The sequence below is a fragment of the Chrysemys picta genome, chromosome 1 (genome assembly GCF_011386835.1).
Source record: "Chrysemys picta bellii isolate R12L10 chromosome 1, ASM1138683v2, whole genome shotgun sequence".
Taxonomy (NCBI): domain Eukaryota; kingdom Metazoa; phylum Chordata; order Testudines; family Emydidae; genus Chrysemys; species Chrysemys picta.
In genome coordinates, this window is record NC_088791.1 from 249,034,401 (window position 1) to 249,052,008 (window position 17,608).

A 17,608-nucleotide genomic window follows, 5' to 3' on the forward strand; every position below is an offset into this window, starting at 1 on the left:
TTCTAGGCAAAATCCTAGGGTGCAGAGGTGAGATTTTCAAAAGTGCTGAAGATTGCCCTAACTCTGCTTCCACTGACGTCATTAGGAGTATATAATACTTAGCATTTTTGAAAATCCTACCTAGGGAGCAATGGCAGGCTTAAATAAGGAAAATATTGCTCTGCTTCAAAAAGACATAATTTCTCTCATGAAACAGACTGAGAATAGGATATTTTAGGATTTTTTTAACCCATTTCATCAGGGAATAGATGCTCTTGACTGTTTGTGACTCAGATTTCCTTACTTATATTGTAAATTAGTCATAAAGAAAAGAAAATACATATCTATTTGTATGGCAGTACAATGTGCTCACAATGTCTTAGGCCATGAACCCTCAACTTGAAGAGACCAACACAACAGGCTATGGAGAAAGGGTAAGTATTAGATACAATCAAAGTTTTTGCTAATAAATGGTTGAAGATCATGAACCAGCTCATTGCTTCTGCAACATGAACTTCTCAATTTTAGCCAATGTAGAGGTCTTCTCAAACTAAAGGATGCTCAAGGAGGAATACACAACAAACAGTTCTAGCCTATACTCGTTAAGGTGGTGTGAACTTGGTCCAAAATATGCAAATACCGTCTGCCAGAGATTTCTCGATCTTTGGCAAAAATAATGACAATGTTTATAGTGGCTAACTCCCACTCTATCATATCTGACAGCTGTGATTTAAGAACATAATAATATAGTCAACACACAAAACCAGAAAATAGTATACATAATACATGTTGCACCTAATGGGACCAATCACAAACAGATGTCAGATGTCATTGATAACTTGAGGAAAACAGCAATCATAAATTAATTCAGAAATTACAAAAGGCTAAGACTCACCAAGATTCTAAGAAATGATATGGTGAGACTCAGATCAGACGTTAGAAATAGAAAAGGCTTAACAAGAATAAAGTGCTCATCTATCATAGGCTGAATGTAGTGTCTGTTATACTTATTATACATAACATTCTTTCTTTCATAGATTCAAAGTTGGTTAGATCAATATTAAATTGCTCTTACTTTCATCAAATTCACAGACATCTCTTCATGAATACTGAGTGTAACTGAATGCTAAGAATACTTCTTGCTTTTGAGAAACAATTTTGATACAACTATCTGCCAGCTTGGCCTTTAATAGCAAGCAATGGGGAGAAGAGAAAGTAAATCATCTGCTTGTCCCATTTGGAACTGACCTATTATCCAGATATATCATCTCCTAACCAAAACAAAACAAAAACAAAAAAAATCCTTGACATGACATTTACACTGTAGACACTTTACAGACCTGAAAAATTTCTTACCATAGACTCTTACCATAGACCTGGCCTCAGAAAGAAAGAAAGAAAGAAAGAAAGAAAGAAAGAAAGAAAGAAAGAAAGAAAGCCATGACATATGGATATATTCTTCTCACTGATCTGATTAGTTATATTATATGTTGCATTCACACAACCATTTCAGATCTCATACTTTTGCATACTATGTCTCATTTTCAAGAACACAATGCACTGAATTTTTTTACTTACTACTAACAGTAGCAGGACAATATCAGGATTATCACATGCACAGGCTACATGCACTGATGTCCAAAAATCCTCATCCTGATGATTTACATTTACTCCTCTGTCAATCAGAATTTCTGCAGCAAAGGCATTGTCATAACGAGCACACTGAAAGAGAGAAAAGAAGATTAGACACAGAGCTTAGCTCAAGGTACAACTAAATTTATCAACGAACTTTTTTCAGTTTGTGTTTATTCTCTACATAACATAGAAAGTGATCAGATAATGTATTGAAGATTAAGCTTCCATTTCAGCAGGGACCTGATGGATCCATGGAAATAAACTCTGTGACATGCAGAGGGTACATACTCTTAGTGTAGGATCCACAAGGTTCCCTATTGCCCAGAGAACAGAACTACACCAAATTTACAGAAGGCTTGGCTTTCCACAGCTACACAGAGAACAGGATTTACCCTTGATTAAATTACATCATTACCAGGGCTCTGATCTTTCCGAAGAATTTTCATACAGAACAAATTACAGATGGGACTGCACAGCTCCAGGCATAAACAATGGGGTACAACATCTTTTGCCTCTAGTTCATCAGGGTTTGAAAACAGCCCAGATGTGTAGTGAGAAAAATAAAATAATCACTGCACTCTGATGTTTGTTCAGTGGCCTTTGTGAAATGAATTGGCAATCTTAGTCCACTTCACACAACAAAAATCAGCAATTGTAATTAGCTTCCTTGTTAGAGAGGGTGGTTGACTGACTGGGCATGCCAAATAAACAATTCTGTGCCTCCCAAAAGAATGGACACTCCAGGTGGTAATTTCAAAAAAGCTTAGGGCCTGAACTCTGCTACCACTGATGTCAATGGGAGTTAGGTCAATACTTAGTACTTCTGAAAGTCCCACTCTCAATTGCTGGTTTAAAGCACATTAATATGGCAGCCTGGAAAAATGTGAATAATGCTCTTAATTCAGCATCTTCTACAGCCTTTATTAAAGAAATAGATCACTTTTTGGAATAGTGAGGAGAAGACATGGAGGAAAAAGGAAATAAAACAGTTTTATAATGTAAGTCATTTTTGAATGACATTTTATGGTAAATATATTTTTAGTTCAGTTCTTGAGTGAGCAGATTCCTCATGCTAATGGCAAAGAATCCACAAGGATCATCCTTTTCCCTTACATAAATCAGATTATATCCAGTTAAATTTTAAAAACTGCTACATAAACAATCTGAGAATACATCTACACTACCCGCCAGATCAGTGGGTAGCGATCGATCTATCGGGGATCGATTTATCGCTTGTAGTATCAACACGATAAATCGATCCCCGATCGCTCTCCCGTCGACTGCTGAACTCCAGCTCGTCGAGAAGCAGAAGCAAAGTCGACGGGGGGAGCAGTGGCCGTCAATCCCGCGCCGCGAGGACACAAAGTAAGTGATTCTAAGTCGATCTAAGATACGTCGACTTCAGCTACGCTATTCTCGTAGCTGAAGTTGCGTATCTTAGATCGATTCCCTCCCCCCCCCAGTGTAGACCAGGCCTGAGTGAGCAAATCTTTAAATAAATGCCAAGTTACTACTTTTAAAAAAATCTTGAAATAAAGCTGGCTGCTCTATTTGTAGCATGACTGATCCCCAGATGTATTGGCACTGTGTTTAAAAGAGGGTCAAATCTGGGTCACATTGAAATCAATGCACATTTTGCCATTGTCTCTAATGGGATCAGGATTTGGCGGTAAATGAATTAACAATACTCACAAAACCAAGTCAGTAGCTTACATACTCTACAATATATCATGTTTCTCCCTGCATGAAGTTTTCACTTCTCTTGGAATTGTGTGTTAACTTAGGTAGTGACAGGCCCCACGAGACCTACTGAATGTAATGAGGCATGATGCATTAAGCTAAAAAAAACCTAAAAGACAGTTCACTGAGCTCTGCAGTTAAAAAGAATGTTCCAGTTGCCACGTAGAGTAACTTAAAATCCTTAGAGAAGGTTCTCTTTTGGTTTTAAAATGTGAGTGGGACAGCTTGCTTACAAGGCACACTGCTTTGTGGCTGTTAACTAGGGCCAAGATTTTCAGATCTGATTAGCAATTTCGAGGTGCTCATATTTTTCGGTGCCCAACTTCACACACCTTAAAGGAGTGTCATTTTAAGAGGGCAGTTGCTCAACACTTTTCAAATTTCAGGCTCCTTTAAGATGCCTCAAGTCAGAAACTCCAAAACACTCATCACTTCTGAAAATCTTGGCCTAGAACTTTTGTTGGTGACTCCTAAATCACAGAGGGGCACATGAGTAAGGACAACAACAGTATCACAAGGCCAGAGAAGAGAATTAATTTTTTTTCTTCTCCTTTTTCTTTTGGTCTTCTGAGATATAAGACACAAGAACAACCAATATGAATGGGGTGAAGATGGGCAGCACTGCATTGGTTGATAGGCAACATGGGTTTAGGATACAAGGCAACAGCACACAGGAATGGCTAAAAATTGTAAAATTATGTTGGGCAGGGAGTTGGAATTCCATCACAGAGTCAGAGACTTGAGTCTAGTAAGGTTACACTGTACCTGTAAAATGCCAGTGTGATAATGCTGCTGTGCTCCATATATGTAAAATGGGAAACATATGTCTCTCCAAACCAAACTGAAATAGTAGTATACTTTTAGGAGGCCAAATCTGCCCTCTATTGTACTCGTGAAGCCATATTGAATTAATCAAGGTTACATTTGTGTAACAAACTTGGGCCCAAGTATCTAAATTAGATGTGTTAGAACTAAGCCTAATGGCCAACAGCTATGGCAGCTGACCCGGAGCTACTCACAGCCTTCAAGAATAAGGGAACATGAAGGCTGGATACCTATGGTGAGATCCTGACCTCACTGAAGTCAATAGAAATTTTGCAACTGACTTCAAAGAAGGTAGGATCTTTTTCTCTAGAAAGAAGTGCTGTACAATATTTACTGAACTCTCTTGATTTATCACAGACATTACCAATTAACTGTGGGAAAACTTGTTTTTCAATAATCTTTTTCTTATTCTCCAAATGATGTTTTTGGCAAGGTACATGTTGGCTGAAATTTTGGTTCTTATTTCATGGACCTTACATTTGAAAATTGAAAAGATTAAGGAGTCATATTGTCTGTTTACACTCATCTCTCCCCTTAAAGCATTCTTCTTCTGTAAGGCCTTTCAGTGATAACCCATCATTTATACAGAACACTCCTAAAAAACAAATCCAAAGCTTAGAGTTGTCCCTTTGTCCTGCACATCATGTTTGGACTGTGTTATTTGTGTATAAGAAAGGATCCTGCTCTCTTACTCACACAAGTAGAACCCTATGCATTTTAAAGGCATTATTTGCACACACACGATTTGACCTTTAAACTGTGACCTTCGTGTGGCACACAGAGGCAGGTGGTCCTCTATGTCGACAAAGCAAAAATTGTCAGCGCTCAAATAAATACAAAAATATTTTCAAATCCAGCATAAATTTGAATCATTTAATGCCACTTAGGTTTTGCAGAGCTCTCTCAAGCAGAAATATCATACGACAATGGGGTTTTGCAGCATGTGTCACCTTCAGCCCATGCTCCAACAGGCCCTGCTTCCAGCCAGCGCCAAAGTGAATGATGCTGGACAGGGAAGCAAAGGAGTGTGTGCTATACATCACTAGTAGTTTCCACAAAAATCAAACTTTTCTGTGGGAAAGTTTCAATTTTGCTGAAATTTTTCAAATTTCTGTTGGGAAAATCTAAACAAAATATTTTGTTTCGGGTTGGTTCAATACGAATTGGAATATTTCACTTTGTTGAGCTGACCCAAAATATTTAATTTTTAGGCAATTCATCATTAAGCTGCATTTCGTATAGTGGCTAATGGCCTCATTGTCATTAAGGCCTCCATTTTCTCCTATGGACTGGGCTCTCTGGCCAGATTATATCTGCCATGATGCAATGCAGATTCCCCTTTGCATGTTGAACTGACTCAAAATGAAACATTTCACTGTTTCCAAATCGACATTTTTCTAAATATTCCATTCCTTGAACATTTTTGACAAATTCAACTTTTTGTGCAGGTTTGGGACGAAAACAAATGTTGCACTATTGGAATTGCCCACTGGACAGATATTCTGATTTTCACTCAGCTGGAGGCATCGGGGTTCTGTACAGTCAGAGATATAACCTACAGCTGCATCCCACAGGCAGAACCCCCATGTAGTTTAAAGGCTCTACATCTGCAGGGGTGGATAAAGTACATTCTGTAAGGTAGATTAAGATGAATACGATTTATTTTGGTATTAGAGACACAAATTACTGACTTCCTTGTCTGAATATAAAGTAGTAGCAGCAGTAATCATGGAATTGCTTCCACTGGATTTATTTGGTTTGCTAGCAGTAGAAATGTGTGATCAAATTCTGATTTTCAAGTATACTGCCCTTAATTTGGAGGGGTGGGTGTTTTTATTGGCTTTTTAAAAAACACTAGAAAACCAGGCAGCTTACATGAACATTTCATTAATATCTGTGAACCTTCTGAAAGAATCTGGGTAAATTAACCATTTTGTGTTCAAAACAGGCAAAACTTGTCATATTCTCCTGAGCATTGGGACATTTGACCCACCCCTCAAAGCAAAACACAGGTGCCCTGCAAACCTATGTGGGTCAAAATAGAAAACATGGTATGTATGACGGGGCCCAGCAAAATAAAATAATAGAGCTTCTTACAACTCTGCTGTGAGTCCCCAATTGCCATTCTGTACTTCACAGTAACTAAAAGTGACCCAACACCAGTGTATTTGCTGTATTTCTCTCTCTCCCTTAATTACATGGTAAACACAAACCTGCTCCCTTTTCTTTTAATCGCTTAATCTGAAATATAAATAACTATGGTGATCTAACTGCAGATACTGTGTTAGATTTCCATTTGTAGGAAATCAACACTGAAAAAAATCAAAAGGAAGGAATGACATCAGTTAAACTGAAGGTTAAATTGTCTTTTTTCTAGTCTGTGAAGGTTTTAAAATATTGCATTTCTCCATCCTACGAAGCAGGCAATTTTTCCTTTGCTCTTACTTACTGTGCAGATAATTTATGCCGAAAACATCTAACTGGATTTTGCTAGTGATGCATCCTTACTACATGATGCATCCCTACATAAGCCTTTTGAATGCCACCATGTATTTCATGTGCACAGCTGGATGCAATTATAATCACCGTGGTGCTCAGTGTAGATAAAAAATTACTGATAAACCTTTCTTGTTGTTAATATGCCCAATATGCTACTCAGAATCTTGCCATATTTATCCACTGTCACTAACATTAATCTTCAATCACTCTTACCAGATGGAGCAAGGAGCCTCCTGAGGAAATAAGAGTGTGAGGGTCCGCACCATCCTTTAGTAGCCGTAGCACTGAAATATCAAAGAAAAGAGAAGGAGAAAGAATTAATGCACCAATGCACCCAGAACTGAGATCTTAATAGCATGATTTTTCATCATCTTCATTAACAGATTTAATAATATATGCAAACCTCTGAGATAACATATGTAAAACTATCATGTCAGCATTTCCTGTCATTTATTTTAATGGCTAGGTCTGGCAGTTCAGGACCTTTGATAACTATCCTAACTATGAGCAATATCAAGGACTTCTCTAGAGCAGTAGTTCTCAACCAGGGCCCACTTGGGGGCCACAAGCAGGTTTTGGGGAATCTGCAAAGCAGGATCAGCATTAGACATGCTGGGGCCCAGGGCAGAAAACCAAATCCCCATCACATGGGGCTGAAGCCTGGGGCCCTGAACCCCCCCACCCGGGGTTGAACCGAAGCCTGAGCAACTTAGCTTCGCAGGGCTTCCTGTGGCATGTGACTGGGCCCCGGGCAATTGCCCTGCTTGATACTCCCTAATGCTAGCCCTGTTTTTTATATGCAGAAAAACAGTTGTTGTGGCACAAGTAGGTCGTGAAGTTTTTTACAGCATGTTGAGGGGGCCTCAGAATGAAAAAGGTTGAGAACCCCTTGCTTTAGAGTGTGGTTGTGTTTCTGTAGTTCTGAACACAGGATATTCCATAGCAAGGTTAAAGTCACCTGATTAGACCATGTTCATGTGAGTGCAGAACACAGTTAACTGATTTTATTGTATTTTGCAGAGTTCCCCGAGACCTGGAGGCTCTTTTGCTAAATGATTGAGATTGGTGTTCATAACTTATATTGCCTGAAATTAATCTCCATGCCACAGCTTAGTGAAGTGCACTCCATTCAACCTCTACAGCACATTGTCTGATCACTGACATTGCATAATTCCTGAAAAGATACTTGGGGCCACATTCTGCTCACAGTTACATGTAACAAACTCCTTTGAAATGAACCCAGGCATTTAACTCAGAACAGAAGATAGCCCTGCATATTGGTGCTCAGTCAGGATTGATAATTCTTTATTCTTTTTCCTTGGTCTCTATGGCTTTTATAACCTTTTCACTTGGAATTCAGGAATTGACTAATTCACTCTATTATTGTTCATTCCAGGGCAGGACTGAATAATGAAAAGGCCAAGACATCATCAGGGGATTTCACCCTGTTTGTGCTGGCTAACTGGCATAAGAAGTCCACAATGACCTCACCCCTGAGAAATACCCTCAGCACAGAGGTCCTCTATAGAAGCACAGCTGGTTCCACATTCTCATCAGGAGGCCCTGGTCCAAGAGAAGTTATATGATGGGTCAGGGATATGATGGGTCCATAGTAGAGGAGCGCACAAGTTAAGACAGCTCTTATGGCTCTCAGCCCCTGAACAGGGGAGTTGAAAACCATCCCTCCCTTTTGCTCTGCACTGAAGCTTGTGCCTCACTCAATATAAGAATTGTGAAATGCATAGAAATATTAAAAGCAGTCACTGAAAGAAGCTGTCACAGTTTCACAGTGAACTCGCTGTGGTCCAGTAAGGGCACCCACTCTAGGCTCCCAGCTCTATGCTCCCAGCTCCCCAGCAGTCACCTCTTTTGGGTGGAGACCTACATCTTTCTCCCTCCTGACTGAGGTTTTTCCAGACTGCACAGTTTCCTGCTGTGTTATTCTCAGCAAGCCACACTGCCTAAAAAGGCCAAGGTCTGAGCACTGCTAACTCTTTGAAGGCTATGAATAACATAATTGCCAGCAGTTAGCTCTTTCTAAGCAAGCACATTTATTCTTAAGGTGAAAGCAATGCAAAGAAAAGCAATTAAAAATAAAATAACCTACGCACATGCTAAAAAAATTAACAGAGGCCACCCCAACTCCAACCTTGGACTAGGGAAGGGTTGGAAGGACTGACACCTGCCAAAGGTTGCCATATAAGAATGGCCATACTGGGTCAGACCAAAGGCCCATCTAGCCCAGTATCCTGTCTACCGACAGTGGCCAATGCCAGGTGCCCCAGAGGGAATGAACAGAACAGGTAATAATCAAGTGATGCATCCCATCTTCCCTTTCCCCAACCCTTGGGCAGAAGGTTCTGTCCATTTGCTGTATCAGAAAGAAGGCTCTAAGTCAGTTTAAAGTCAGACTATTTATCTGAAAGTCCTTTATTTGTCAGTAGTCTCTGGAGACTCCAATTTGAACCAGTATATTTGAGCCTCTGCAAGTGGCGGTACCTCCTTGGAGGTGTTATAACCTCAGTCAATTTGCCTAATCAACCTCCACTGTTCCTAGTTCCTAGAAAGCTATAGTCACCCTTTCCCATGGAAATGCATACAATGCCTGGTGCACAATGATACATAAACTTAACACAGTGAGATCTCCCAAATATATTGCAGGAAATTGCCATCTGTCACAGAGGCAAGATGTGACCTCATGGTCTCTTGGCCTCCAGTTCAGTGTACTTCCCACAATGCATGAGATGCTTATATGGACAGGCAAGCAAGACCTGGGAGCATGCAAAGTGTATTGGAGCATTCACAAAACTAGCAGGCCAGTGATGAATCTGTTCTACAGCATATGAGCAAATGGTATTTTTGAGAGGTGTGATAAATGAGGGGGTATCCCTTTTGTGAACAACAAGCCAGCCAGTTAGCTATAGAATCCCTCTTGGTAGTTGTTCTCTACTTATTAACCCTTTACAGGTAAAGCAAGTCCACAGGTAAAAGGAAGGGAGCGGGCGCCTGACCAAAAGAGCCAACGAGAGGGCTAGAACTTTTTAAAATTGGGAAAAAACGTTCCCTTTGTCTGGCTGTTGTTCTTCTCTGGAGAGACAGGACAGAGCAGAGACAGGGCTGAGACTATTCGGTAATAAAGCTTTTTGTCAGGTATTTAAATCATCAGATCAGACCTAAAACTCCTCATTTGAACCCCAGATATGTAAGTAGATCATAAAATGCCTAGCAAGATGCGATTAGGTTTATCTCTGTTTATTTCTTATTGGCTTGTGGACTCCTCTGTGCAACCCTAAATGCTTTTGTTTTACTTGTAACCTTTAAGCTGGACCTCAAGAAGGTTATTTTTGATGTTTAATTTTTGTAAGTGGGATTTTTAAATCTAGCAAAAGCCTAAGTTCCAGATGTATTTTCTTTCTTTTTGTTTTTAATAAAATTTACCTTTTTTAAGAACAGGATTGGATTTTTGGTGTCCTAAGAGGTTTGTGCATACGTTGTTTAATTAGCGGTAGCAACAGCTAATTTCCTTTGTTTTCTTTCTCAGCTCTTCCCTGGAGGGAGCGTGAAATGGCTTGAGGATACCCCACCAGAAGGAATTTCCAAGTGCTCCTTCCTAAGTTCTCAAAAGGGAAAAGGTTTTTTTTTTTTGCACTTGGGTGTTGGCAGCATCTACCCATCCAAGGTCAGAGAGAAGCTGTGACCTTGGGAGTTTAATACCAGCCCGGAGCGGCCAATATTAATTTTTAGAATCCTCAAGGGCCCCCACCTTCTGCACTCAAAGTGACAGAGTCAGCCTTGACAAGAGGTTTATAATTTAGCCAGATCTTGATGGATTTCCATGGGACACTTACAATTTGGCTCTCCCGCTATGTAATTTGAAGTTCCTGCTACAAACCACAGAAGCACTAGAGGTTTTCAATAATGGTCAGATGTGTTTTTTTGTTTGCTCAGTAGATTTTTTTAAACACTGGCAATTTTCACTAGCTTTGTTTTCTGAAATGGCTGAGCCATTCTTGAGCAAATTTTCCAGAAAAAAAAATCTTTCCGAGTCAGACACCAAACAGAAAATTTCAGCTAAAACAGTTAAAGTTCAGTAACATTATAATGAAAAGAGGGATTTATAATGGGAAGGGATAGGCAACCTTAAATATATGAGCAGTTACATGCTCCACCTATAATGATACATCCAGGTATATATTTTGGAAGAATCAAAAAATGACAGTTACAACAACAGATTCCGCTCTGTATTTCATTTCAGGCTTTGAAAATCAACAGACAATCTAAACCCTCTTATAAATTCAAACCTGAAGAATAAAACCATCATACGTTCTCATTTGCTTTTTTACTTTTTTTTTTGCTTCATTTAATTTAGTTAATTGCAAATGGGCTTTGCTTTCGGGCAAACGCAATTTTGTAAACTAAATACTCTTAGACTCTACTGTTGTTCTTGGCACTGCCACTGAACTGGGAAGCAGAACACTGAGTAATGTGGATTAAATGGACTGTGTTACAATTGCCAAGCAAAATGGAGAATATAAGGGAGCATATTTATACTTGCCATAAACTTGGCAAAAGTGGAAGAATGAAGGGAAAAAAACCCACAAATGATTTCTTCCTCCTCTCATTTATAGGAGCCCAGTGATTAAAGATCACTCGTCCTCCCACACACAACACATCCCATTATGGGCTAAAGCTCAAAAGCTGGACTTTTTGTCCCTATCAGTACTAATGAACATTACAGAGTGCCCTCAAAGGGGGATGGGGACATACTGTTCCCCTTACGTTACAGCTGCTAGAGTCCTAGACTCCCCAACACACACACACACACACACACACACACACACTCTTTGTATAGTTTGTTCAGAAGCCTTGTAATAGCTATACCACCAAAACTTCCTGGCACTCGCCCCGCTCCTATGCTCTGCATAGTTTCTAGCTTCACCTCTTCAGTGTCTAAGCCACCTAATAGTTGCCTTTGTGTTGCAATTTCTATCTGAGGAACTTTACAAAAATGAACTAAGACAGGCTACAGCCCTCCAATATAGGTAGAATCCTCATCTGCAAATGAGGGAAGTGACGTACATATTCCTTAAAAGTGGGATTTTCCCAAAAGTGTTCAGTGTTGGCCTAACTCTGCTCTCACTGATGTCAAGGGGAATTTCAGCGCTGACTTCAAAGGGAGCAGGCCTAGGCCAGTGCTGAGCACTTTTTGGAAATCACATTGTGACTCTGACAGACCAGGTGCCAGGTCATGCCAAGGCCCCATGGCTGAACACTGACAAATGCATAGCTGGAAACTGGTCTGGCTTACCTGTGGGTTACTGTACTTAAAATAGATATTAGTGTTATAAGAGTGTGTTTAGACTTTATGGAATGCTTGTAGGATGCTGCATGTATTAATCTTACTTATAATATCTGAATCCGTGGTATAAAGTTATACTGAGTGTTTTCATTGTATATCTTTGTTACTGTGTAACTCACCCAACAGGAAAAAGAAGCAGTAATTAAGGTAAAGTGTTCATCCGGCACACAATATGGCCCATTGAAGGCAAATGAGGCATTATGTAGCACCAAAGGACAGAGACCTTGTTGACTGCACTCCTAACTCCATTCTGGAAAGGGAGGCCTGTGCATGAACTCATACTGTCAGCTTGGATTCTGGGTTGAGGGGGTATAAAAATCCATGACAAGGAGAAACTTGGTCTCTTTATGCTGTCTGGACTCTGAAGGGAAAAGATTCCTAAACACAAGCAAGAGATCCTCATGCTGTTGGCATGGGTCAGCCTCAAAGAATATACAAAGCTGCTTATTATAGACACTTTTATTACCTTTTTAAATCTACGACTGTAACTCATTTGTCTGTGTATGTTTCCTGTTTTAACCTTGTAAATAACTCTCATTTCTTTTCTTAGTTAATAAATCTTTAGTTAATTACAGGACTGGTTACAGATATTGTCTTTGGTTTGCAATCTGGGTACAAATTGGAGTTATCTTATCTCCTAGAACTGGAAGGGACCCTGAAAGGTCATGGAGTCCAGTCCCCTGCCTTCACTAGCAGGACCAAGTACTGATTTTGCCCCAGATCCCTAAGTGGCCCCCTGAAGGATTGAACTCACAACCCTGGATTTAACAGGCCAATGCTCAAACCACTGAGCTATCCCTCCCCCCCTAAATGTCTTAGGGTAAGTGGCCAATCCTTTGGAACTGGGAGTAACCTGAATATTGCTGTGATTTTTGATGTAAAGTGACCATCTATCACAGGGATTGGCAATCTTTGGCACGTGGCCCATCAGGGAAATCCACTGGTGGGCCGATATGGTTGGTTTACCTGCAGCGTCCGCAGGGTCAGCCTATTGCAGCTCCCACTGGCCACGGTTTGCCATTTCAGGCCAATGGAATGGCGAACCCCGGCCAGTGGGAGCTGCGATCGGCCGAACCTGAGGACGCTGCAGGTAAAAAACTATCCCAGCCTGCCAGCAGATTTTCCTGATGGGCCACGTGCCAAAGGTTGCCAATCCCTGATCTATCACATAGTCCAGCTTGCCTGGGTGGTAAGATAGAGTGGAATGCCCAATGTCTGTGACTCCATGGTAAGACTGTTATAGTGCTTCAGGAGTTCACATTTGTTAGTAGGTTGGTGAAATCTAATTATAGAACATACCACAAGTTTGGGGTGTCTGCCCTGCTTTTTGACAGTCTGCCCTGAGGTTGGCATTCATGGTCGTGAGCTACTCCAGACAGCGTGACACACATGCTAAGTGATATTCCAATATGACACAGGAAGTATGTCACAGAGACAAAGCATATCCCAGTGACAAATTCTCCCTGTGTTTTTTTATTATTAGAAGTGAAGCTGGGTTCTCAAAGCACCCCCTCTCCACAATAACCTTCAGCAGCCCAAGCAATTAACTGTCTGGAAAAAATTAACTGTGTGAAACAAGGTAATGACTTCTCAGCTCCATTTATCAATGACTCATGGTTGAAGGCAAAAATGGCAGCCTCTTCTAATGCATGATTCTCCCTCCTGCCAGTGAGTCAAAATACAGGAACACTTTGAAACATCTGTGATTCTTGTGACCACAAAGTGAGTTGAAATCTCTGCAGAGATAATGACAATGGCCCTCATTGCTTTTTCAGCAGAAACCAACTACAGAGATTACTCCACAAACAACGTATATAGCTGTTGCAGACATAAACCCAGTACAAAAATACACATTAAGAAGATCATGTTCATAAATATGTGGATGATTCATGTACAAAAATGAGATTAAAGAAAATAATCACTTCAAGTTTTTATCCATCTAGATTGCTTTCGTTTTCTTCATTATTGCTCTGTAGAGTCAGCAGTACTACAGAGATCTCACATCACAAAGACTGTGAGGGCAGTGGATGTGAACTCTCATGTAGTTTGGGTCAATATTCTTTGTCCTGAAATAGGATCAGTTGTCACATTCCACAACACACAAAAGCAACTGACAAGCCTCTAGGATTTACCTCATTGTAAAGAAGAATAAATATCCCAATGCAATTCAATTAGATCCCTACTCAACATTCTCTAGTGATATTCTGCCCTGGTCTCCCCCCCATGAAATCTGGTATTTTGTGTGCTTTTACACTATACTATACAGATTTCACAGGGGAGACCAGCGTTTCTCAAATTGGGGGTCCTGTCCCAAAAGAGAGTTGCAGGGGGGGTCACAAGGTTATTTTAGGGGGATTGCGGTATTGATACCCTTACTTCTGCACTGCCTTCAGAGCTAGGTGGCCAGAGAGCAGCAGCTGTTGGCTGGGAGCCCAGCTCTGAAGGCAGTGCCCCGCCAGCAGCAGTGCAGAAGTAAGAGCGACAATACCATACCATGCCACCCTTACTTCTGGGCTGCTGCCTTCAGAGTTGGGTGGCCAGAGAGAGGCGGCTGCTGACTGTGGGCCATGATTTCATGGTCCCTGATGCATTTTTCATGGCCATGAATTTGGTAGGGCCCTAGTAATGCAGGAATAAGTGGTGCACAGATTTCTGACTCTCATATACTGTGTGGGTGCACTATGCCAACCTAACCGATCCTCATGATGGAAATCTATTGAAGCTACTGGGAATATTAGCTAAGGATGAGATGAACAGGCCCTAAAGCAGGAAGTTAAAAGTTACTTGAAAAGAAATATATAGATATATAGTCAACCAATCATATTTGAAAGAGAATCAAGATTTGCTTAGGATTTTAAGTAAATGCTGAGATCATTTCTTATTTGTCCCAACAAGTCTATCCAGTTCTCCATAGATGTAATTAAGATATGGTGCACTATATTATTAAAATATATTACACATATGAACACACAATCACTATTATTATCATCTCCTATCCATAGCCTTTTCCCATGACTTCTACCCATTTCTACCTCTGCTTCTATCCATATCTCCCCACACTGGTCCCTGCCCCCACATCTGCTAACTCTGGCCCCGCTTCCCTTCTGTTTCTATCCACTCCCCCTAGACTGGCTCTGTGCCCCCTCTCTTTCTGTGCCTATTTCCCCCCATACACACACTCCTCACTCTTTGCATTCCAGTCAGGCTGTTTCCTCCTTCTCCTTCACGCTGGCTGGATACCAGCAATTGAGAGCACAGGAGAGACAGCCTTCCTGTTCTCAGTTCTGATGCCTCATCCTTTATAAGAAAGTCCTGCTCAGCCCCTGGGTCATGCTCAGTGTAGATGGTATCTTTGAAGAATTTAGCCGCCAAACTAACAAGTCTCTACTAAGGACGTGTGAACTGAGTTTTTTCATTTAGTTTATAACTGAGACAAATTTGGGTGGACTTTCGTGGGAACAGCAAAAGGTCCATCCCTGACACCAAGGTGACCCCCTGCCCTCCCTCTGTACTAAAGCATGGAGGTGCTGGAGCTTTTCAATTACAAGATTATAAGATTGTGGTTCTTTTATTCAACGTGGGTGCAATAATGTATTTTCCCCTAATCTCATTCTTGGAAATGGCTGAAGAACTGTAGTTGAAACTTAAAAACAAAACAAAACAAAAATCAGTTTGAGACAGACACCTGTCATGGAAAATTTCAACCTGAAAATTTTAAAGTTTGGGACAGTTAAAAGGAACTGAAAACAGGGTCTTATAATGGAAAGTGTTAGGCAACCTTAACTATAGGTGGTGTTCCTATATGTAATATGAGCCACCAATTTTTATGAGACAATCCTGCATAGAATTCTTTAAATATATGTGGTAGGACTGAAGACTATTGTTTTAACTGGATGAAACCTCACTGGATAAAGGGGTTTTGTTGGGTATTGTATTAGTAGAGATATGTGTGCCAGGCTATGTCTACACTATGCACCTTACAACGGCACAGCTTTGCTGCTACAGCCATGCCGCTGTAGGGTCTCCTGTATAGCCGCTCTATGCTGGTGGAGGAGATTTCTCCTGCTGGCATAATTAAACCACCCCAATGAGTGGTGATGCACTCCCACCAAAATAGCACTGTCCACACCGACACTTTTGTCAGTGAAACTTTTGTCGGTCAGGGGTGTGTTTTTTGTAGAGAGAGCTTTTGAGCTCAGTAATGACTGTAAAGGGGTTCGGAACTGTGAGAAAAGAAAGGGTCTTCTGTTTTATTCCTACTATGTTCAGGGAAACAGGACTTTGTACATTCAGTGTAAATCAACAGGATTGCATGAAAGAAATTCCTGATTCCACCATCAATTACTTCTCCTATCAGAAATAATCCACGAGACCTCACATTTTGTCTAATTGCTTGGTGCACGTAAGTAAGCACAGTTCAATTGACTTCAAGGGAGTTTCCCCCAAGAGATAATTTGATTCTATGTTTATTATTTGTCTTATAGTAGTGCCTGAATATACCAAACAATTTAAAACCTCATCATAACAGATGCAGGAGAAAGAGTACATACGTTCTGAAAAACATTTATATAAAGTAATTTGATGTTGGCGTTTCCCTATACAACTCAACATGTCCATCACCTTTCCAAGAGGCATCTGACAATGCTGATCAAGGTAATAAAATGAATTTCCCTCACTTTCACTTGATTAAAAAGGATCTTTCCAGAGGTATTCAGTCATGTGAATCTCCAATTTCCTCCCTGAGTACCTGGCTCAAAGATCAGATTTTTTTGTTTGTTGTTTTGTTTTGTTTTGTTTTGTTTTGTTGTGGAGAAACACACAGAAGTAAATGATGACAACTTTACAATGTCAGGCAACATTCATTTCATATAAACAATCTAACTCTTATGCATTTAGACCTCAGTGTTTGAGTCCATTGAACTTTACTGATAATATTATTGTATGTTTCTGTTTCTTGCCGCAGCTGATGCTAATCTTAGTTCTCACTGGAAAATGTAATTTTCCTGGATATAAATAATGTCCCTTTCATTTTCTGTAATAACCACAATCCTCGTGCACTCATTCTGGATGAAATTCACCCGAGTACACAGGGTCAGCCCAGATTTTATGCACTCTTTCAGCCCACAGCACAAAGGAGAATTTCACTGCTTATCTAGAGGGATATTTTGCTTGCAAACTTCAATAATACATCTTTTAAAAATATTTTCCTGAGTATGTTATAATTTTTATAAGGAAGATTTTTGTAAAACATGATTTCCCCTGAAAACCGCCAAATATCTTCAAGATCAAAAGCAATCTGTTCTTTCCTTCTATAGTGATTCATTTTCCCACATGCCTATGTGAGTTTCATTGTGATTTCTGTTAAATAATGTAACATTTGTTAATACATGCACCATCCTCAAAATTGGCCTGAGGGACACCTGAACCAGTCACAAGAGACACCAAGGCAGAAGGAGCACTTGAGAATACATGGTTTCTGTGGTCTCATTTTCCATAAGACTCTTTTCAAATTTTAAACAGCTGATAGGCAGTCTTCTGACCCTCCAATCTTCCAACATAATTTTCTCTTCT

At 40.3% G+C, this 17,608-nt stretch overlaps 1 protein-coding gene across 4 annotated transcripts in view; it reads right to left on the reverse strand.

The window, feature by feature from the left end:
* The window catches only part of MYO16 (myosin XVI), a 568,549-nt gene that overhangs the window by 389,768 nt on the left and 161,173 nt on the right, over positions 1-17,608 (reverse strand). For all 4 annotated transcript variants that reach the window (XM_005304985.5, XM_065581026.1, XM_042844168.2 and 1 more), the window contains exons 3-4: positions 6,892-6,962; positions 1,558-1,701 (exon numbers count right to left, since the gene is read on the reverse strand). In XM_005304985.5, the coding sequence (XP_005305042.2) occupies positions 1,558-1,701; positions 6,892-6,962 (215 nt within the window). The remainder of the gene's footprint in view (positions 1-1,557; positions 1,702-6,891; positions 6,963-17,608) is intronic.